Raw genomic sequence first — 23338 nt, 5'->3', positions numbered from 1 at the left:
CAGGCCCTCCCAGGGCACAAACTATCTGGTATGATCCATATTCAACGCAGCACGCCTGCTTATTTAAAACCTTCAATTATCTGCCATGGCATTTCTAGCATTTTATCCCCTATAATGGGGGCCACTGCTTTGTTCATGCTGCTAGGAGCCTTCCAGATACACCTCAACTTGTACCATCAAAAGAAATCAACAATGGTCAGAAGCCAAAGACAGATTCTCCAATAAAAGTCATGATTCCTTGTCCAGTCTCTGGACCTGATTCAATTTCAGACTTAGAACTATGTTATCGAAGGAGAGGCCAGACCTTGGAAGCGAAGATTCTCCAGCCCCAAAGCAAATATTCATTCATAAATCTCTCAGACCATCCCCAAAGGGACCAATGACCATTTACTCAAGTAACCGTACACCAGGGAAATGGAAAACCCAAACATTTCACAAGTTACTAAGTATAAGATGCAAGAGACTCAGCATTATCTGGCCCCTCTGTTAGATACAAGGCACACAGAGGAGTGAGATAATAAAAGACACCTGGGCCAGGTCCGCTTCAGAGTGTATGCACTGAGTCCACAAACACATCCAGAGGACGCTCTCCAGTCCCTAAATGTGTAATCGGAGCAGACATGTTAAGTTGTTGGCAAACGCTCACATCCCTGCCTTGGTCTACAGTGTAAAAAAGCCACATGGAAGGCTCTAAGTCTGCCCTACCCCATATCCCGGCCAGGATAAATAAAGACCAATATCCCACTTGGAGAGGATGACAGCAATTAGTGCCACCCTTAAAACCCCGAGTATGCAGGGCTGACAGTCCCTACAATGCTTCTATTTAACTCACCACTCTGTCACTGTGAAACCAGAAGGAAAGCAGAGGATGGCAGTGGACTCCCACAAACTCAACCAAACAGCCCCAATTCTAGCCATTCTGCCAGATGCCAAATCTTTGCTGGAGCTGGTTAATACTACTTAAGTACGTAGTACACAGCAACTGATCTGGCAAACATATTCCTCTCTATCCTCACTAAGAAGAAAAGACAGAAGACACTGTATTCACACAGACAATAGTACACATTTACACTTGTAATTCTGCCTCAGAACCATCTGGGCATCCTGCAGAAATCGCCCTGGTCCACTTCACCAATGATGTCCTGGTAACAAAACCAGATGAGCAAGGAGGAGAATGCTGAAGGTCTTAATAAGATATATGCGCTTCAGAGGGTGGGCATCTTATGATTCAGGGGCTTTTTTCGCGTCAGTAAATTCTCAGGGGTTCAGTGGTATGGGTAACGTCAGGACACTGCCCCCAAAGTGATGAACTTGCACTTCCATCTTGCACTTCCTGAAACAAAGGAGGAAGCACAGCGCCTTCCTTCAGTTGCAGGGACAGCATATTCCACATCTAGCAGAAACGTTCTGATTCCTGTGCCAGATGAGAGAGGAGGCCTGAACATTTGGCTCCTGTGTCAAAAGACCAGGAGGCAAGAAGAGTCACCATCTTAGCAGAGGCAATTAACGTGGACATCAGAAGAAAGGAGGCCTGTACACAGCAGACACACAGGGCCAACTTCATGTGCAGATGATGCACTCAAGTGTCTCCTGGTGTTTCCTTGTCCAACTTTGACAGTAAATGGACAAGTGTAGCAACCCCAGTCTAAGAAGGCGTGGGATCCAAGGACTGGGACCTCCAGGCTTGGGGGCCTGAGCCCCACCCCCAGGTGAGCCCCAAAGACAAGATCTGCGAGCCGAGGGGAGGGGGAATCTAGAGCACGTAGTCCAAGAAGGAGAAGAAGATTCAGCTGTGGCCCCAAAGCCGATTACAGCAACAGGAGCTCCCCACGGTCAGCTGAGGCCGCCCTCGTCGGAGGGTCAGCTTGACCCCAGCCTCTGCTCACCCCTCCTTTCAAAGGTGTGACCCTTAGCACTCCGATAAGCCTGTTGCACACTAACCTCCATCTCTGTCTGCCTTCTCAGAAGCTCAATCTACAATCTATAAGAAACAGCAATGTTTATACCTAAATTTTAGGAATATCATGTTGTGGTAAACGCAACAATACACATCAAGTTGTCTGGACAGTGCTCCACTCACAGAAGACACTCAATCTATAAGCATGAGAAAGCATGCCCTAGGGAACAAGACAGACAAAGCTTATGCAGATGCCAGGATTATCTGTATCCTCTAGATTCCAGGTGAGAGATACAAAATACTTGAGACACAGAACACAGGAAGCCTTGATTTCTATGTAGTCTCAGCTCCAGCAAAAGATAGTAAGTGCAAACGAAGGTCCATACTACAATCCAATCGCTAACTGTATTGACTGTATTCCAATATTCAGTTGATTGTAGGAGATGTAAAAACCCCAGAAATAGAACTGCATTTGAAAAATAAAGAAACAAATGCTAAATACAACATCTTAAAATCCTGAAATATTAATTTTTATTACAGAACAGTAGAGGTCGCTAGTGGGCCAAGAAAAGCCTACAGGTTCCTTATAAAATTTTGGAAGCTGCATTTTATATATTTGACAGGATAAGAATTTAAAGTGCATTGTAACAAACCACATCCCTTTTCAACTCCTCATTCTATTTATCAAATCACCACCCAATCATAAAACTATCTCCGTGGTAAAAGATCACATCAGAAGAGGATAATTTGATTCCTTTCATGAGTACAATTAGAAATTAAACATTTTCAAAATTTAATCATGCTTAGATATTGAGCACATAAATTTCTAATGTTTCATCCATGGCACAACCATTTAGCTTCAGCTCAATCTTATTTTCTAACACAAGTGATAACATCACGTGTATGCTAATGTTCAAATCAAACTAAGGCCTAATTTAGCATGGTCTTATGTTCCAAGTTCAAGGAAATAGTCAAATATGCAAAGAAGCCAGCACAGACCAATGAACTGATTGGATCTAGGTAATTACACAGATGGTAATTATGCAGTAAGACTGCTGCCTGTGGAGGATACAAATTAAGTGGAATGTATACAATTTCTTGGGAGCAAGATTAACACAATCTAGTGGTAGAATTAAGACACAGCAACGAAGATACCATGTAGAAGATGAATGACAATGCTATAATATTCTCAGGAAATCTGGAAAATAACAGCTTCCTTCTCATTGCAGTAAGTCAGGAAAGAATTTAAGGAGACAGCACTTGAGCTACACTTTCAAGAATGGGTAGACATGGGTCATGTAGAAATAGATAGCCAAGAACTTTCCGAGGCGCACAGAGAAGAATGAGAAGGGCAGGGCTATGAAGGAAAACAGCAAGCAGTTCACATATGAGTCAGGAAAATTAAACTATCTGCAGCTCATTTTTTAACCTCCCCCCTCCTCTGACCTCAGAGTCAAGCATAGCAATTAACCCACTACCTTAATTTTTTTTTAAGTATAATGGGTATTTTTATCCATTAAAGACTCTATCTGGTCCACAAATATCAATATACAAACCCATAGACCAAATAGTGTGGAATGTACTAATTCAAACATGGTGAGCACACACTTACTGGGTTGATTAATAATTTATATGAAAATCAGTTAAGTCTAATCATAATAATGAAAAGTATAAAACCATATAATAAATTTTTAACTTGTGATATATGCACATAAATCTTCCAATTATGGGGATTACAAAACTACCTTTACGGAGTATGTTAGACAATGGTTAATAATCAGAACAAACAAGAAATTCACTCTATGTCATAGTTAATTTACCAGATCATTGAAATAATAAAAGTACCAGGAAAAAGATGAAGTAAATTTTGGCTATGGTGGCATAGAGATCAGTGAATTATCATCCTGAAAAATAGGGACAAAATTGGACAAAATTATAAAACTACTCATTTCGTGGGGCGAGGCATCGACTAAAGCAGGGGCCCCCAAACTCTGGGATCTAATGCCTGACGATCTGAGGTGGCGGTGATATAATAATAATGGAAGCAAAGTGCACAATAAATGTAATGCAGTTAAATCATCATCAAACCACCCCTCCCTGCCCCTGGTCCTTGAAAAACTGTCTTCCACGAAACTGGTCCCTGGTTCCAAAAAGGTTGGGGATCACTGGATTAAAGAAACAAATTGAGTGGCACACTCAACAGGAACTAGAACTTCAGGTAAGAACAACAGGAGTCTTTAACCTAGCCACAGGCTATGGTCACGCCCCAACCCCCATTCCCCAAGAAATCTGACCAGGCCAGGGCTGGCAATGAAAACCAGTAGCTCTGCCAGAGGGAAATGATTCGGAGCAATAGGACAAGAGGTCTTGTCAGTAAAAGTAGCAAATTCAGTAGGAAATAGACGGAAAAACCTACATCACCAGGCTCCTTTTCCCATTAGAGTATATCAGCCTTCTGAGTCTGTTTCCACAAACCCAGCAGCTGAAAACATCATAAATGTATTACTTGACAGTTCTGGATTTCAGAAGTTCAAAATGGACCTCACCGAGCTAGAATCAAGGCGTCAGCAAGGCTACTGTTCTTTCAGAAGTTCTAGCAGAGAACTCACTGCCTCGCTTTTCTAGCTTCTAGAGGTTGCCCACGTGCCTTGGTCCCCTTGCTCCGTCTTCCAAGTCAGAATCACTGTCTCTCTCTGCCCATTCTCTCCTTGGCACCTCTCCCTCTGATCCTTCTTCTGCCTCCCTCTCACTTTTAAGGGCCTCTCTGGTTACACTGGGCCCACCAGATAATCCAAAACAACTTTCCTACTTTAAGGTCTGCCGATGAGCAACCTCAATTCCATCTGCAGCTTTGACTTCCCCTTGCCATGTAACCCAGCACGCCCACAGGCTTCAGGAACTAGGATGAGCACATCTCTGGAAGGCCATATTACACCTACCACACAGGGCAAACGGCAAAGCAGCCTGGAAGTGAGAGAACCAACGAAGGACGAGGCAAGCCACCCACACACTCCTGGCTGAGAGTGCAGGGGACACAGGAGCAGGCCCTGCACGAAGTAAAAGCGGAGGGAGAAGTGAGAAATGGCTTAAGGCTGACAGTGCTCTCCACACACACACACGGACCCTGTCAGCAGAGGGCAGAAGCCTCGTGGGACTGAGCATTCGGGTAAAGCCTCCACCCGAACACTGGCTGAGCACTAGGCTCTGCAGACGCAGGGGTGAAGTCTAGGAAATTCAGTCCACTGAAGGTGTTACAACAAAACCCCCACAGACAGGATGGCTTAAATGTGATTTATTTCTCACGGTTTCCGAGGCTGGGAAGACCAAGATGAAGGCACAGAGCTGGTGGCTGGTGAAAGCCTATTTGTTGGTTCACAGATGTCCGTCCACCTTCTCACTTTGTCCTCATTTGGCAGAAGGAGCACAAGAATGCTCTAAGGTCTCTTCTGTAAGAGAACTAATCCCCTTCACAAAAGGTCTACCATCATGCCTTAATCACCTCCCAAAGGCCTCCTAATACCATCACACTGGGATTTCTATCTCAGGGGGACACAGACATCCAGTACATAACAGAAACCATGCTCAGACGTTAAGACAGTTTTTTAAAAATCAGCAGAGACCTTCCCTGGTGGTCCAGTGGTTAAGAATTTTGTTTGTTAAAAAAAAAAAAAAAAAAAAAGAATTTTGCTTGTGATGCAGGGGATGTAGACTTGACCCCTGGTTGGGGAACTAGGATCCTGTATGCTGTGGGGCAACTAAAATCATGCCACAACTACTGAACCCATAAGCCACAACTAGAGAAGCCCTGTGCCACAATCAAAGATCCCGTATGCTGCAACCAAGTCCTGATGCAGCCAAATAAATATATAATTTAAAAAAGAAAACTTCTCTCTCTCTCTCTCTCTATATATATATATATGTATATATATACGTATGCTTAAAAGGAGCGAGAGAAGAGACATCAGCAGGCCAGACACATTCCAGATTTCACAGATGAAGACTAGGCAAGTTAATAAAAAATATATATATATAATAACCTCAAGAGGAAAAAAAATCAGAATTCAGAGTTGCTAAAATACATTATATAGAATGCTCAGTTTTCAGTAAAAAGTTGTGAAACATGCAAAAAAAAGGAAATATGGCCCATACTGCAAAAAAAAAACAGCAGTAGAAACTGACTTTCAGTGGGTCAATATGTTGAATTTAAGTTCAGTTCAGTCACTCAGTTCTGTCCAACTCTTTGAGACTCCCATGGACTGCAACTCGCCAGGCTTCCCTGTCCATCACCAACTCCCCGGAGCCTGCTCAAATTCACGTCCATCGAGTCAGTGATGCCAACCAACCATCTCATCCTGTCCTCACCTTCTCCTCCTGCCTTCACTCTTTCCAAGCATCAACATCTTTTTCAATGAGTCAGTTCTTAGCATCAGGTGGCCAGAGTATTAGAGCTTCAGCTTCAGTCCTTCCAGTGAATATTCAGGACTGATTTCCTTTAGGATGGACTGGTTGGATTTCCTTGCAGTCCACGGGACTCAAGAGTCTTCAACACCAGAGTTCAAAAACATCAATTCTTTGGCACTCAGTTTTCTTTATGATCCAACTCTCACATCCATACATGACTACTGGAAAAACCATAGCTTTGACTATATGGACCTTTGTTTGTTTAGTCTATTCACATTTAATTACTATAACTTTGGACTTACATTTTCTACATTGTATTTATTTCTATATGCCTCAGGTTCCTCAGGTCCTCTTTGCTTTCTGCCATAAGAGTGGTGTTATCTGCATATGTTGAATTTAGCAGATAGAAAGTATAAAGCTGCTGTTATATGCTCCCAAAGTAATATCCAGAGGGATAAAATGATACAGTAAAGAATATTTGTATAAAACAAGAGCAGGTGCTGGAGAAGACTCTTAGGAGTCCCTTGAGCAACAAGGAGATCAAACCAGTCAATCCTAAAAGAAATCAACCCTGAATATTCATTGGAAGGATTGATGCTGAAGCTCCAATACTTTTTGGCCATCTGATGCAAAGAGCCAACTCACTGGAAAAGACCCTGATGCTGGGAAAGATTGAGGGCAGGTAGAGAAGCGGGTAACAGAGGATGAGATGGTTGGATGGCATCACTGACTCAATGGACATGAGTCTGCACAAACTCCAGGAGATAGTAAAGGACAGGGAAGCCTGGCGAGTTGCAGTCCGTGGGAGTCTCAAAGAGTTGGACAGGACTGAGAGACTGACAACAGGCTAAACACGACATCAAAAAGGAGAAATTTTCAGATGATAAAAACACACAACTGAGTTATATCCTGCCAACAACAGACATGTTAGATTCAAAGATACAAAGATGTTGAAAGTAAAAGAAGGGAGAAACTAGTAACTGTAAGAGCACTAGAGTGGCTACATTAACATAAAACAAAATTAACTTTATGGTAAGAAATATTACTGAAGGCAAAGACAGACATAAATAATGATAAAGAGTTTAATACATCAGGAAGGTATGCATATCCCACATAATCCCACTGTAAATGGATATGCATCTAACAGAGCCACAAAATTTATGAAGCAAAACCTGGCAAAATTAAAAATACACAATTCAAGAATTATAGTTGCAGACCTCACACTCTCAGTATCTGATAAAACAAATCAGTTAAAGATAAGAGATTTGAACAGTCCTACCAGTAATTTAACCTAATGTGCACTTATAGAATCCTCTGCCCTCAAAGTAGGTATTTTTTCAAGCACTCAAGGAACATTCTGCAGGATAGATCAAATGCTATACTGCAAAAATAAAATTTTAAAAGAACTTAAAATACATTCTTCAAAAAATAATTTAAAGTAAGTTATCTGATCATAAGGGAAGTTAAATTAGAAATTAATAATGGAAACTTGGGAAATCTCGAAATATTTAGCAAACAATATACTTCTATTTAACCTGTGGGTCAAAGAAGAAATCACAAGGAAATTTATAAATTACTATTATTAATAACTTTATACCAACAAATTAGACAACTTGGGTGAAAAGGGAAAATACCGAGAAAGACAAAACAACCAAAACTGACTCAGGAAGAAGCACCAAGTCTGAACAGATTTGTATTAAATGAAATTGATTTGGTAATTTAAGATCTTCTCTCACAGAAAATCCAAGCATAGATGGTTTCACTGGTGAATTTTATCAAATATTTAAGAAAGAAAATATTAATCCTTCACAAGCTATTTCAGTAAGCAGAGGAGGAAAAACCACCTCTCACCTCATTCTACAAGGCTGGTATTACCCTGTTACCAAAGCCAGATGAACACATCTACAGAAAACTACAGAGCAGTATCTCTCAGGAATACAGACTGAAAAATCCTTAAAATATCAGAAAATAGAATCCAGCAACACAGAAGAAGGATTAATCAATACCAAGTGGGATTTATATAGGAACACAAGGCTGGCTAAACATCCCCAAATTAAGGTAATATACCCTATTGATGGGCTTCCCAGGTGGCTCAGCTGGTACAGAATCTGCCTGCCAATGCAGGAGCAGCAGGAGTCATGGGTTTGATCCCTGGGTTGGAAGATTCCCTAGAGTAGGGAATGGCAACCCACTCCGGTATTCTTGCCAGGATAATCCCATAGAGGAGCCTGATACAGTTCACAGAGTCAGGAAGAACTGGACACAACTGAGCAACTAGGCACACGCTCACCGTGTTAACAGAGTAATAAACAAAAACCACATAAGCATTTCAAAAGACATGAGAGCCATTCATGATAAAGAGAAAAAACAAACTAGAAACAGAAGAAACTTCCTGACCTAACGAAGGGCGTGTAAGAGAAATTTACAACTACCATCATTCTTACTGGTTAAAGACTAGATGCTATCCCCCAGAGATAAAATAATCAAGGCAAAGATTTCCCCTCTCACTGTATTCAACACTGAACTAGAATCTAGTCAGCAAAACAAAGAGGGGGAAAAAGGATCTTGCTTTTCAGAGCAAGAAGTACATTTGTCTTTATGTGCAGATGGTATGATCCCATATATAGAAAATACTAAGGGCTCTGCAAAAACATACTAACACTAAAAAGCAAGTTCAGCATGAACACAAGAACAACATAAAAACTGTCTTTCTATACAGCAGCAATAAGAAATCAAAAAAGAAATTAAGAGAAAAACTCCATCTAAGATAGCACCAAAACAAATACAATGCATAGGAATAAATTTAACCAAAGAATACAAGATCTATATATTGAAAACTTCAAAACATTGCTGAGCGAAATTAAAGGTCTAAAGAACTGTACAGGCATTTGATGTCCCTGGATTGGAAGACAGTGTTTTTAATCTGTCATTTCTTCCCAACTTTATCTATAGGTTCAAGACAATACAATCTCTATCAAAATCCCATCAGGTGTCTTTATAAGAATTGACTGAATAATCCTAAAATTTATATAGAAACAAACTTTTGACTGAGAATAGCCAGAAGAATTTTTTAAAGGTCAAAAGGTTGGAGAACTTATACTATTCAATATCAAAACTTAATTACAAAGCTACTATAATAAGACAGTGTGTGGTACAAAGATAGAATATAGATCAAAGAGAATGGAAGTCCAGAAACAAACCCATTTATGATCAACTGATTTCCACGAAAGGTGTCAAGGCAATACAGAGGGAAAAGTCTCTCCAACAAACAGAAGACAGACTTAAAAATGTGGTATATGCATACAACAGAATGTTATTCAGCCCAAAAAAGGAACAAATTACTGACACACGTTATGTCATGGATGAACCTTAACTATATTATACTACAGAAGTTAGACACAAATGTTGATATGATCCCATTTACATGAAATGTCAGAAAAAGCGAACATCTAGAGACAAAGCATACCAGTGCTGGTCTGAGGCTTGACAAGAAACAAGAAATGATTACAAATAGGCTCGAGGAAACTCTCTGTGGCAAATGGAAATGTTCCAAAACTGGACTGTGGTCATGGCTGCACAACTGTGTAAATGCACCAAAAAAAACCCCACTGAACTGTATACTTACAGCAGGTGAATTTCAGGCAGTGTACATTATTCCCCAATAAAACTGTTTAAAGATGATAAAGAAGGTGGAGGAGTTCCCCAGTCGTGGGGACACAAGCAGAGACTGAATGAGCTTCTATCAGGGACACTACAGTGGAGCCCCATGACCTTCGTAACTGACCTCACTGTCCGTCACTAAGAGCCTGCGGTCTTTTGGACCCAAAGTGCTGGTATATACATTTTTTGTGGCTTTTCCTATTTGCTATTCCTAGGACTATAGAGGAGAAAACATTTGTGAGTGCTTTTCCAAATATTTCACTTGAAAATATTGAACATAGAATGTTTTTCACCTTTCGTCCTGTAAAGGCAGCCCGATGAAGAGGCGTGTCTCCCATGTCATTTAATATATTTACTTCCGCACCAGCCTAGTAAACAGGAAAGCTTTAAACATCTTCCACATATCAAGAAATATACAAAGGTGAAAGTAATTCCCTAAGAATATATTAAATATTTTTAAAAGTTAAAATACTTGTTAATAGTGACTGGTTGTCACTAGTAAAAATAACTCAGTTCACATTAATATACTTGGTTGGCCAAAAAGTTTGTTTGGAAAAACCCAAACGAAATTTTTGGCCAACCCAATAGTAAGCTTCCTGAAAGTAAAAATCTACTTGATAGATAGAAAATAGTTTCTTTTGTTTAAAAATCTATCTGCCCTTCACTCTACTTTAGAAACACAAATGTTGAAAAAAAAAACAGGAAAACCGTCTCTGAATAAAACAGCATATTTTCTCCATCAATTTAATAAGTTTTAAGGGGAAAAAGAAAGAGCTATCACAAATTAAATGGCGGAGGAACTGGAGGTTTAACTGGAGCTGCGTTGGCTCCTGGATTTCATATTTGGGGCCAACAGATCAATTTAAAAATCTAATCCAATTTCAGAAATATCAGTATAAGTGAAAAATTATTCATCATAGAACTCAGAAATACAAGCTCCTGAATTACACAGTGCTCATTAAGAGATTATGACATTATTTTTTAAATACATAAAATGTGCTTTGGCTATTTTTTTAAACTATGCTCAAAAAAGCAACATAGTATCTTCATTAATTCCTATGTCTATTTTTGCAACTTTAAAAAGTGAATAATGTAAAAATCAAACAAAAAGATAGAATTTTAATTAAGCTAATCAAATTCATGTATTTAGCAAAGCAAATCAAGTGATAAGCAATTGCTAACGTTGTTATGCACTATAGCCCAAATGGCTTTTCCTAAGACTTCTATAATTTACACAGTAGCCATATTTTTTTATTTATTGAAAAATCAAAGCCATAAAAATACCTTTAATAGATCCTGGACCACCTGTCTATGTCCAAAATAGCATGCCAGGTGAAGAGGTGTCCAGCCCAAATTAGATTTACTTCGTCCTAAAAAAAAATGGAAAGAGGCATCTTTAGATGTTATTGAGGTAACTTTAGAGTAAAATTTCTCCCTAATAGTTGCTCCAACATACTGGCCAGGGGCTCCCTTTCACCCAGCACGGCTGAAGTGTGAGAGTCACGAGACTCGACACTAAGAAGGGTTTGGAGTGAGATGGATTAGGACTCAAAGGGCCCAGATTCTTGCCACCTTCTAACTTAGTGTCCTCTTCTTAAAAGGGGGGCAGGAGGCCTGATGGGGGTTATATTCCAACTAGTCTGTGGCTCTAAGGTGCCGAATGTCTAACCATTTTGCCAGCATCAAACGAAGATGCGGTTCTCTTGGCCACAGCATTTCATGAAAAGCACTTCTTTTTGAAAACCTGTCCCGTGTTAGCAGGCTGGACAGGAAGGGGAAACTAAGAACCAGTCTTTCCTGTGTCTGGAAAGCGGTCAGCGCTGCAGATAGGGACTGAAAACGGAGTCCTGACTTCAGATAAAACCTTGAGAAAACGAGGGTAAGGGTTACCAGTGTGGTCGAGGCCAACTAGAGAACAAGAACCAAAATAAAAAGCAATGAAATGTCAGATCCCAGCTGAGGAGAGGTAAACAACTGAGTCTGGTGAAAACGAGCAATATAACTCAGTTTAGGGAAGGAAAAAAAAGGCACTATAGTTTAGAGCTGAGAAATCTCAGAAGGTCACCCAACTTCCCAATCAAGCTGGAGAGAATACAGCTTGTCAAAGCACCAGAGCCCACCGCCCTGGAGGGCCTACTGAAGCCCAGAAGCCACCTGGCCCCCCCGAGGAGGAGCTGGAAGTGAATGGCTGCTCTCAGCTCCTGGATTCAGGTTGAGGAGCCAACAGAAAATCCACCATCAGCCTCGCTGTGCCCAGAACAGACCTTTAACCGCTCCTAGAGGGACTACCAGCGCCAACAGCATCCCTGTGACTGTCTTCCATTCACTAGACTCCAGTACTGTCCCCTCTCAAATGGGCGCCCACCAGTGCCCCTAACTCCAGAGGCAACACATCCATGAGCCACAGTCTATTTCACAAAACATTTCTCTTTACCCTCTGTCCTTAACTGGCAGCTAGCTCTTTCTGATGACAATGATTCTCCTTTATCTCTTGGACAAGGGAGGCCCTCTAGTTTCCACAGCCCCGCTGGTCCTCACAGCACAGAAGCCCCGTGAATCTCGCCATTGAAACCCAACTCGGTCTTCGGTTGGTGACCTCACTCATGTTACGATCCCTCTGTTGAGGCTTCTGCCATTAAGCACAGCTAGCCCAGCCTCCACCCCACCCCAGAAGACTTTCTCTGCTGCCATCTACACCCTCCCAGTGGCTCACCCCTCACCACTTAACTCTGGGCAACATAGTCTCTTTGGGGCAGATCCTGCCACCGCCACTGTCTACTGCAATTCAGTAACCTGGTATCTCAGACTCTCAGCTTCCCTCATTTTCTCACAAACCTGGCCTCTGCTCTGCACTGGGTACCTGATCCCAGAGCCCGAGTCTGAATATCACCGTCACATCTGAACTCAGGAACAGAGTCCCCACTTCCCAGCTTGTTCACACAGGCAAATCCCCAGCTCGTTCTTCAGTGGAACCAACCGTCAAGTTCTTAAAACACTTTGCTTATATGTAAACATCCCCACCATCCTCACTTCCTTCAATCAGTCCAGCGTCTGTTTCTTGGTCCTCACATCAACATTTCTCTGCCGATACCCTCCAATATCCTATCTTTGTCACAGCAGCTTAGAAAAACCCCAGAGCCTGATAAATACATTCGCTCAATTTTTCTGTAACCACAGTCAGGTCACTAACAGCGGCGGAAGAAAAATAACAGAACCCCGTGGATTCGTGGCTCCATCAAGTCAGGATCTCACACTTCGGTGAAGCCCTCGCCAGGGTCCTCGCCACAGCACACTATTCAAGGGTCTCTCCTACGCTCCACCACAGGTACTTCAATCCCCACTACTCCCTCAAGCCTCTTTCCCAGACACTTGCTTCTTAGCAAACAATCTCCTCTCAGCTTCAGGGAAAAGAGTTTTCAGAGGACTCTCTGGGCTTCCTAGCAACCAATCCACCCCTGCACCTCTGCCCACAGGCACCCTTCCACCCTTCCTCCTGGGGCCTCAGGATAATCATACTTTCCATACCCTGGATCCCATGCTCTCCTCCTACTTTCCAGGCACTCCTTTTCCTCCTTATCTTTAACCGCTCCCTTCTTCATCGCAAATAGGAAGGAGCAGATAAGCATTTGCAGGTCTTCCATCCAAAGAGCAAAAGCACCCAACTCTGACCATCGTCCCCTTCCTTCTCGCCCTCCCCTTGCCCATCTACATTCTTTCCACCTCGTTCCCTCCAGGAGCTTCCCACTGACTGCAGACTCGGTTCACTTCCCACCACATCACTAAAGCTGTCCTCACTTCATCCCAGTAAGCTGTGTCGCCGGATCCTAGGGGCACTTTCCAGCCGGCAGCACACTGCATCACTGGACAGTGTCAGCCAGCCCAGCCCACGAGCCTCCAGAGCCCTGCACCTCCTCCGAGGGCTCTACGCAAACTTCCACTTTCTCTGCTTCCTCTGACTGGGCCGTTCATCACTGGAATCTCCAACAACGACACCTCCTGGCCCTTTCCCACAGCTTTACCTGCTTATATGCTCATGACTTCAAACTCCACATTTCCGTGTGTTACTCAGTTCTACCATTCAACTCTCTACTGTTCACCTCCACCTGGAGGACACAGGAATACCTTCTGCTTAGGAAGCACAAAGTTGAACTCATCTCACACATGCCCACTCGCACACAAAAACTCCCTGTCCCCACTCCCACTTTTCACAATCAACTGTCCAATTATTCACCTCACTTCTCAGTTCAGAAAAAAGCTGCTGATGCTGAAGCTCCAATACTTTGGCCACCTGATGTGAAGACCCGACTCGCTGGAAAAGACCCTGATGCTGGGAAAGACTGAGGGCAGGAGGAGAAGGGGGAGACAGAGGATGAGATGCTTGCACGGCATCACTGATTCAATGCACATGAGTTTGAGCAAACTCCGGGAGATACTGAAGGACAGGGAAGCCTGGAGTGCTGCAGTCCATGGGATCACAGAGAGTCAGACACGACTGAAGAACAACTGAAGAACAACATCCACTTTTCTACGGCCATACCACCCTGAAAGGGCTCCATCTCGTCCGATCAAGCAGGGTTGGGCCTGGTTAGTACTTGGATGGGAGAAATAAGTACCACTTGCTGGGTTTCTCCTTTTCTCCCCTTCCACAACTCAATCAGTCCGATCAATTCTACCTCCTAAATGTTAACTATATCTAAACAATTTTCACCACTCCCACCGCCTCCAGTCCCACATGACCCACAGCAGTCTCCTTTGAGTTACTCAGCAGCTTCCTCATATCCAGTATTTCCACATGGGATTCTGGATCAAGAAGTTGACATTTCCAAAATCTGAAATTATTCTTAAAATACTCCAAATATCCTTTACACTCTTTACTATTTATTATGGATATCCAAAATTTTTGATCAGTAAGAAATAATGTACAGAAAGAAATTTTTGATCAGTAAGAAATATGTACAGAAAATTATACCCTACACTGAATAGTACAACACTGGGAAACACCAGCAGATATTATGGGTGATGGGCTTCCCAGGAGGGGCTAGTGGTAAAGAACCTGCCTGCCAATTCAGGAGACAAGAGACGGGAGTTTGATCACTGGTAGGAAAGATCCCCTGGAGAAGGAAATGGCAACCTATTCCAGTATTCTTGCCTGGAAAATTCCATGGACAGAGGAGCCTGGTGGGCTACCGTCCATGGGGTCACAAAGAACCAGACACAACTGAGCAGGTACACACGTTATGGGTAAAACTCAAGTATTTTCTCATGCAGACCTCTCAACAAAGTGAGAGGACAGCGTCATACAGAATCATCTTTATATTACCAATACAAGCTCTTATTCTGCTTTAAAAACTTGTTTCTTGGAATACTACTCACAGAATTTATATAAAGCATGTTATTCAAACATATTAGCATTTATTTGCAAGAATGTCCCACCATTAGCAATAGACATGAACACACACTTCTAACGTGGCAACAGCTGCAAACAAAACTGCCCAATTAGCTCCTCCTTTGTGCCCCAAGCCTAGAAGTACTGACCTTCACCTACAGAGATTCCCTCTCTCCCTTCAACCTGACATTGTATCGGTTGGATTCCTTCCAACCAATCCCATCTCTTATGTTGACTTCTGAGCTTTAAATCTTGCAGAAGAATTATACTACACTTTACCATTTTCTCAACTTCTCAGGGTTTGGAAAAACAAATGAGATAGAATATCAAGAAACGGCAGGCACCAAGAGTCCCACCCACAAACACTCTCAGGCCCAGTCCCAGATCTCCCCACTCAGTCCTGTGGGTGAACTCACTCACCTGATTATGCTGTTCCTCTGCATAAACCCTTCAACCCACCCTTAAGACAAGCCTGACTGACAAGTATAATGAGGGTGAAATTTTGAAAAAGCATTAACAACTGTCTCTCAGTTTTACATTTCCTAGCAGCTGACTTTCCAAGAACTAAGCCCGAGGTAACCACGGTCAGGGTGGAGGCTGAGTAGAAAGTAAAGGGTCCCTGATGATGGTCCAACCAGGCACGTTTCTGGCATTCAGAACAGAACTCCAAGATAAAGATTAAGAGCCAGGTTTCCATTTTACATATGGTAATGTGTATGTTTCAGGACCATTCTCTCCAATCACCCCACCCTCTCCTTCTCCCACTGAGTCTGAAGCCAGTGCTCCGTGACAGCCTGCAGGGATGGCGGGGGGTAGGGGGGTTCAGGGTGGAGGGACACAAGCATACCCAGGGCCAATTTATACTGAGGAATGGCAAAAACCATCACAACATTGTAATTACCTTCCAATTAAAACAATTTTAAAAAATAGAACCCGGTTTCTGGTGAAGGATGATAAGATTTTTAGAATTCCGTTAGCATTCCACCTCGGGCTAACTTTTGGACAACTCGGAGCATGTTTTCTTCCCTGCTGCAAAGATAATACTCTGTCCCCACTGAGGGTAAGGCCATGAGGTCTATTGCTGGAACAGAGGAGGGGAATGTGACATGGCAGAACAAAATACCCATTAGGGACTCAGGGCTATGTGAGGGCAAAAGACGTAAGATGGGACACGTGGCTCCTGACCCTGAGCCCAGAGAGCAAAGTAGGTCCAGGGAACAATGAGAACGGGTAGTGACAAGTGGGATGCTAGGAAAAGGGCCCCGAGCAGGCACCGAGCCAAGCACCAACCTGCACGGCGGCCAAGTCAAAGTAAATTCGGCAGTAAATTCAGCAGTGCGGGCAGGGGGAAGGTCAAATGCTGGTCCCCAGAGCTGCACTGAGCCCCCACATGTCACTCAAGACCTTGTGGCCACACCCAAAGAGTGTGTCCAAGGTGAACCAGCAAGCCTAGGCCATGTGTCGGATGGAAGATTCAAGAGAGGATCAGGGTGACACGGCAAGAGCCAAGGTGAGACTCCTGAGGCAGCCAAGGAGCACCTCTGTGCTTGTGATAAACTGGAACGTCTGCGTGTGACTCCCTGTGTGTTTTACCTTAGCTACAAGGACGTGCTAGGAAGAGAGGCTGCAGAGGAACCAAAGGCAGTACACACACAGAAAGGCTCGCCTTCACACTTAATGAGATGGGCTTCCCAGGTTGACGCTAGTGATAAAGAAACCGCCCGCCAATGCAGGAGACAAAAGAGACCTGGGTTTAATCCCTGGCTCAGGAAGATAGTCTGGAGAAGGTGTTCTTGCCTGGGAAATCCCATGGACAGAGGAGCCTAGCAAGCTACAGTCCATGGGGTCACAAAGAGATGGGCACGACTAAAGTGACTTAGCACACACTGAGATGGGAAAGGACACAGGTGAGAGGCTCTGGGAGGCCAATCGTTTTACGAAAAAGCCACTGTGAGGGAGGGACCCGAAGACTAACATTTAGTCCTCCAAACTCCCGGAAGGAGAAGGCGCTTGTTGAAATATCTGAGCCAATTTAAAAAATAAATTCTATGCACACCTGAGTTTAATATATTTGTAACCGTGCTACGCAAGACATGCTGTGATTTGGTGGCTGCTACTTACTCACCCCTCCTATCGGCAAAATCCCTGTCATCGAGGCTGCTTCTCACTTCAAGACGTTGGCATGTGGCCTTTCTTCTGCCTTGAGCCCTTTTCTTCTCTATTTTTAACTGGTTACGTCTATGCACTCTTCATATATCACCTTAGGATGATCTCCTCCAAGAAACTATTCCTTTAAGTTCTACTTACATACTTCTTATATATTCCATGATACTCCGCACGTCATAGCTCCCATACTTTGTACATATTGTGCAGTAAAGACTAGTCTGAGCTAGTAATCTACTAATCTCAGTGAGGGAAGGATCCTGTCTGACAGTATTTTAAGGTACTTCACATTATGTCCATAATCCTGGACATAAACACTCAAAACTGCTGCTTCAACTGCAATGTCTTTGAGGAGAAGAAACTGTCATAGCATGTATCCTGTGGGCTCATCTCATTAAGGTGGCCTTTTTTTTTAAGGTGGCCTTTAAGGCCTTGTAGTTCATAAGGTTTAGGATCCATGACAATTTTAAGACTGGATCTCAAGTTTGGGGGAGAATGGATACATGTCTATGTACGGTTGAGTCCCTTTGCTCTCCACTTGAAACTATCACATTATTAATGGGCTATGCTCCAATATAAAATAAAAAGTTAAGAAAAGGAAGACTGGCACTCAATTTCTCTTACTTAGAGGGGAGTAGAAGAGTACCCACTCTTACAGGGCTTCTTCTTAGGATAAGAGATGGAAACTTATGGCAGGCAAGTTCAAAAGGATTAGCACTAAATAAATGATAAAGTAGTGTATACTTGTGTGTGAACTTAGTCGCTCAGTCATGTCCGACTCCTTGCAATCCCATGGACTACGGCCAACCAGGCTCCTGTCCACGGGATTCCCCAGGCAAGTATACTGGAGTGTGTTGCCATTTCCTTCTCCAGAGCATCTTTCCAACCCAGAGACTGAACCCAAATCTTCTGTATTGGCAGGCAGATTTTTACCACTGAGCCACCTAGTGCATACTCACAAGAAAAAAGTGAAAAAATACATTCAAGGCTTACCTTTGCAGTTAATGTCAGCAATTACTTCATTCCTTTCCATGGTTTCTAACAGCTGTCTTACTTCTTCAGCGTTGCCGTTTCTGGCATGATGGAGAAGCTGTTGTTCTGCGTCTGTACTCATTTCTAGATTTAAAAAATAGTACCACTGCTATTAATCTAAGAACATATAATAGTGTTTGGATATTCTGCCAACAGATAAAGGGGAAAAAAATCATCTTCATTTTGTAGCTAATAAGACAGACAAAAGGAATAATTAAACGAATCAGCTGCAGAGTCAAAATTTGATCTTGAGGACTCTGTGCCCTGTGTATTATTTCTGAAGCCTCAGCTTCCTTACCTGTAAAATACAATCAACTTCATGACCTGTGGTAAGACTGTGTCTATGAAAACTATCAAAGTATTTTGTAAATAGTTATTAGTACAACATTAACAACCTTATGTCTATAAAGTTACAATATGGCAATTCATCAGTTCACATAGAATTATCAAAAGACTGGAATGATCTAAATGAACACATTGGAAACTTATGAGAAAATAAATTACAGATAAGGATCCTGGAGCCACCATACTTATCAATAAACTCTCATTTTCTTATCAAGCCTCAAGACAACTATAGAGGAAAACAACCAAATTTAAAGCATTTATCTCAGAAAAAATAGAAATTTCTTTCATACTAATAATCATTTGGGCTTCTCCGATGGCTCAGAAGGTGAAGAATCCACCTGCAGTAAAGGAGAGGTGGGTTCGATCCCTGGATCAGGAAGATCCCTGGGGAAGGGCATGGCAACTCATTCTAGTACTCTTGCCAGGAAAATCCCATGGATAGAGGAGCCTGGCTGGCTACAGTCCATGGGGTCACAAAGAGTTGGACATAACTGAAGTGACGGAGCACAATAATCAGTTAAATGCAAATAGATCAAGCACAATGGTATTTTTTGCCTACCTCATTAGCACAAATAAAAAAAGTAAACACACCAAATGCTGGCATGAACAGAAAATGTGCAGTCCAGTAAACTGTTAATACTATGCATTATATAACTTGCACACAAGTTATTATACACATGTTATATACACAAGTTATTGCACACATATGTTGCAGAGGGAGGAAGAGACAACAAACTGTCAAGATGAAATAATTTCAAAATACACAAATACCCAGGGAGGATGCCAGGAGATGGCCAAGGAAGAAACACCAGGACCTGTCTTTCCACCTGAACAAGTGCACTTGCAGAATCTGTCTGATGTAACTACTGTGGAACTCTGGAGCCTACTGAAGACTTGCAACTGCCAGGGAAGACTTGGAAGGTAACTGGTGATTTCAGCTCTTAGCAGAGCAGCGGCTCCCTATCCTTCAGACACTCAGCAGGCATCTGTACACATGCTCCTGTAGCAGCCTGCTGCAGTCAAGGTTGGCAAAGAGGACCCTGTCCTCCCAATACTGGGGAGCTGGGCTCTGATCACTGATTGCTGCTTTTGATCACAGACGTGCAGACAAACAAGTGGGCAGCCATTGCTATTGCATCTGGCCCCTGGGTGCAAGTCTTTCCAATGGGCTGGAATGCCAGGAGATTTAAACAGCTAGCACCCTTTTGCCCCCCATTCATTTTTCCATTTTTCCCCTAAATTTCCCCTAATAAAAACTAGGACATTTACAGCCAAATGCATACATGGGGGAAATTACAACGCGACTGCTCATTCCCACCCGAAAGCTCAAAAGACATGAGACAACCTTAAGTTTATACCTCAGGCTGGCCTTCAGCAGAGAGGCAGTCTACATCAAAACAAAAAAAATGGCAAACCCTGGGGAAGAAGGTGTGTCTGATTTCTAGAGTTACTGTATTAGATTCAAATGTCCTGTTTTCAGCAGTGCTGTTCCCTCCCAAAAAGACACAAATCACACAAAGAAACAGGAAAGCAGGGCCCACTCAAAGGAAAAAACCAAGTCAACAGAAACTGTCCCTGAAGAAGAACTGATGGCAGATATACCAAACAAAGACTTTAAAACAACATCTTAAAAATGATTAAGAACTAAAGAAAGAAGCAGAGAAAGTCAAGATGTATAAACAAAATGGAAATAAAGATAGAAAACCTAAAATGAAGCCAAAAAGAAATTTTGCAGCTTAAAATTACAGTCACTAAAGTGAAAATTTGACTGGAAGGATTCAAAAGCAGATTTGAGCAGGAAGGATCAGTGAACTTGAAGACAGGACAACAGAAATTAATAACTCTGAGGACCAGAAACGAGAAAGATTGAAGAAAAGTGACCCCAACTGAGGAGATCTGTAGGACACCAACAAGCAAACCAACCCAGGAATCACAGGTGTCCCACAAGAGAGAAGGGGGTAGAGCATTTGAAGAAATAATGGCCAAAAGCTTCCCAAATTTGGTCAAAGACATGAACATAAGTATTCAAGAAGTCAAGGAACACCAAGATGAAATCGGAGATATATACTCACACTTTCAAAAGACAGAATTTTGAAAGCAAGCCAAGAGAAAAGCAAAACGTCACACAAGGGCTCCTCGATAAGATGATCATGTTTCTCGTGAGAAACTCTGAAGGCCAGCAGGCAGTGGGTAGAGAGTAAGATACTTAGGAGTTAAGTGTGCCTGGCTTGGGTCTTAACCATCCTTGGACTGTCTGGGCTTCGTGCTAGTCATGCTCCTGCACGCCTGTGTTCTGCTGCCTGATCAGCTGTGGGTACCCATGTCCCTCCTTGCAAGTCTTCTGCGTCCACCCATCCCTGAGAACTAGAGCCGGGCCTCCGTGTGCTCAGAAGAACAGGAAGAGCAGCCTGTGTACCTCACAGACTCCTGCCGGCCAGGGGCCCAGAACCTGGTCTCTTCAGAGCGCTACCAGATAACTGTGCCCAGCACTCACTCACGTCCCCTTGAAAGGGCTCTTATAAACCCTCAGGGAAGACAAACTCAGACTCTAACCCAGGGACTGATTTCAGAGAATATTTTCCTAGGAGATGTCATCTAGTAGTGACCATAATGTCCTTTCCTCTCAACAGACTGTTGATCGGCATTTACACTAACCACCCTAAATCACCTCCGCATTCATTTATAGTGCATGCTCATTAAAACATTTGATTAGTCATTTAAAAAGCTTAATACTTATATTCACTGCAGTCCTATTTATAAAGCAAAAATGTTAATGTCCATTAGTAAAGGTTTGTTCACAAAACTGAATACTATAAAATCATCAACAAGGTTGTAAAAGGAATTTCTAAAACTATGGCACTGCAATGTATCATCAAGTCAGATGGATTTACTGTAACAATCTCTGTATATGTTTTACATATTCACCAAAAAAGAAAAATACATTAGGAGGATAACAGTGGTTACTTCTTACAGTGAAATTATGAATGGCTTTGATTGTCTTTTGAGGGTTGTGCTTTCTGAACTTCCTACAATATAACAGCATTAAATCTTTATAAGAAAAGTTACTGAAGATATAAAACAAAAAATCTTGTAAAATTAAATGGACATTTCATCACAGGTGATTTTTTATATATATATTTTAGCGAGACAAGTACATTATGTAAGAAGTGACAATCTATTTTTGCTGGCATAATACACACAAAAATGTTCATTTAATATCTTTTTCCTGCTTTTCAAGAATGAATCAAAGAACACTTGAAGTATCTTCAGAACATAGTAGAAGTTGTTTAATGTTACCTTGGGTTCTTACCACACTGGGTTTACAGAAAAAAAGTTGTAGTTTTAAGTTTTTCAACTTCTGTATAATAAATATGAAAAGGGTACAGTCAAGTCTATTATTTATTTAAACAGTCCACAGTAATATGATATTCAATATCATATTCACCACGACAGTTACTGATAAGCACTGGAATTGAGATTAAGATTATTCAAGGGTTTGGGAATTCCCTGGTGGTCCAGTGGTTAGGACTGCTGGGGCCTAGGTTCAATCCCTGGTCAGGGAACGAAGATCCTGAAAGTCGAGCGGCATGGTCAAAAAAAAAAAAAAAAAAATTATTCAAAGGTTGCAAAACACCCACTAAGGACAGAAACTGCTACAGGCACTGGCGGTATCATACAGTCCCTGCCCTCCAGACAGGAGGGTGCTCGGTCACACCAACATGCTCCAAGTACAGTAATGAGCAAGGGATAGTGGCTGTCCAGAGGACAAAGGGGGGTGATCAGCCCTTTACCTGCATTAGTGAAGGAAGGAACCACAGAGAAAGTGAAATTCAAGCTGGGACTTGAAGACTGAGGAGGTCACCAAGTCCAGCAGGACAAAGGTTTCTGCCCCAGCTGGACAACTGTTACACCAGGAACAGTCTTGGGTGAAGATGTGATTCCATTTAGTTGTGGTGAGTTTGAGATTCCTGTGGGAAAAAGAGAGAGACGTCCGGTAAGCAACCAGCTTATACCAGCCTGAGCACAAGAAAACAGTTCTAGAGGAGAAGTACAATAGTCAGTACATTAGTGTTCATTAAAATCATGGGGGTAATCAGGACCTCTTACTGAAAGAAGACCAAGAGTGAAGGGAAAGGAGGCCAGCGACGACGTACCAAGGAAGATCTAAGCGTGGATGGGAGCAGGGGTGGGTGGTACCAGAGGAGGGTGGGAGTGCCACCCAAGAGAGAGTGTTTCCAGGGGTTAGAAGGCGTGAAATGTCAAAGGAAGAGCAGGAACAAGGCCTGAAAACGCCAACTGGTTTGGCCACGAGGAGGAGAATTCAAGAATATTTCAAGTAGAAATGACAGACCTGCAGACAGACGTGGGTAAACTGAGGAGTAAAAGGGGGCGACAGGGAGAGAGTGCGGCGAACTCCTTTAGAGAGACTGTTTTGAACGGCTGGTGATAAGTTC

General features: G+C 42.5%; 1 protein-coding gene across 1 annotated transcript in view; it reads right to left on the bottom strand.

Annotated features, from left to right (window-relative positions):
* The window catches only part of OSBPL1A (oxysterol binding protein like 1A), a 210961-nt gene extending 188159 nt beyond the window's left edge, over positions 1–22802 (bottom strand). The window contains exons 1-4 of the mRNA XM_052660236.1: positions 22676–22802; positions 18501–18623; positions 11243–11328; positions 10252–10326 (exon numbers count right to left, since the gene is read on the bottom strand). Of these exons, the coding sequence (XP_052516196.1) occupies positions 10252–10326; positions 11243–11328; positions 18501–18621 (282 nt within the window). The 5' untranslated portion in view covers positions 18622–18623; positions 22676–22802. The remainder of the gene's footprint in view (positions 1–10251; positions 10327–11242; positions 11329–18500; positions 18624–22675) is intronic.
* Positions 22803–23338: the final 536 nt, after the last annotated feature.

This window comes from Budorcas taxicolor, chromosome 22 (genome assembly GCF_023091745.1).
Source record: "Budorcas taxicolor isolate Tak-1 chromosome 22, Takin1.1, whole genome shotgun sequence".
NCBI lineage: Eukaryota > Metazoa > Chordata > Mammalia > Artiodactyla > Bovidae > Budorcas > Budorcas taxicolor.
Note: the sequence above shows the minus strand (reverse complement) of the source record. Positions and strands in the feature narration are given on the sequence as shown.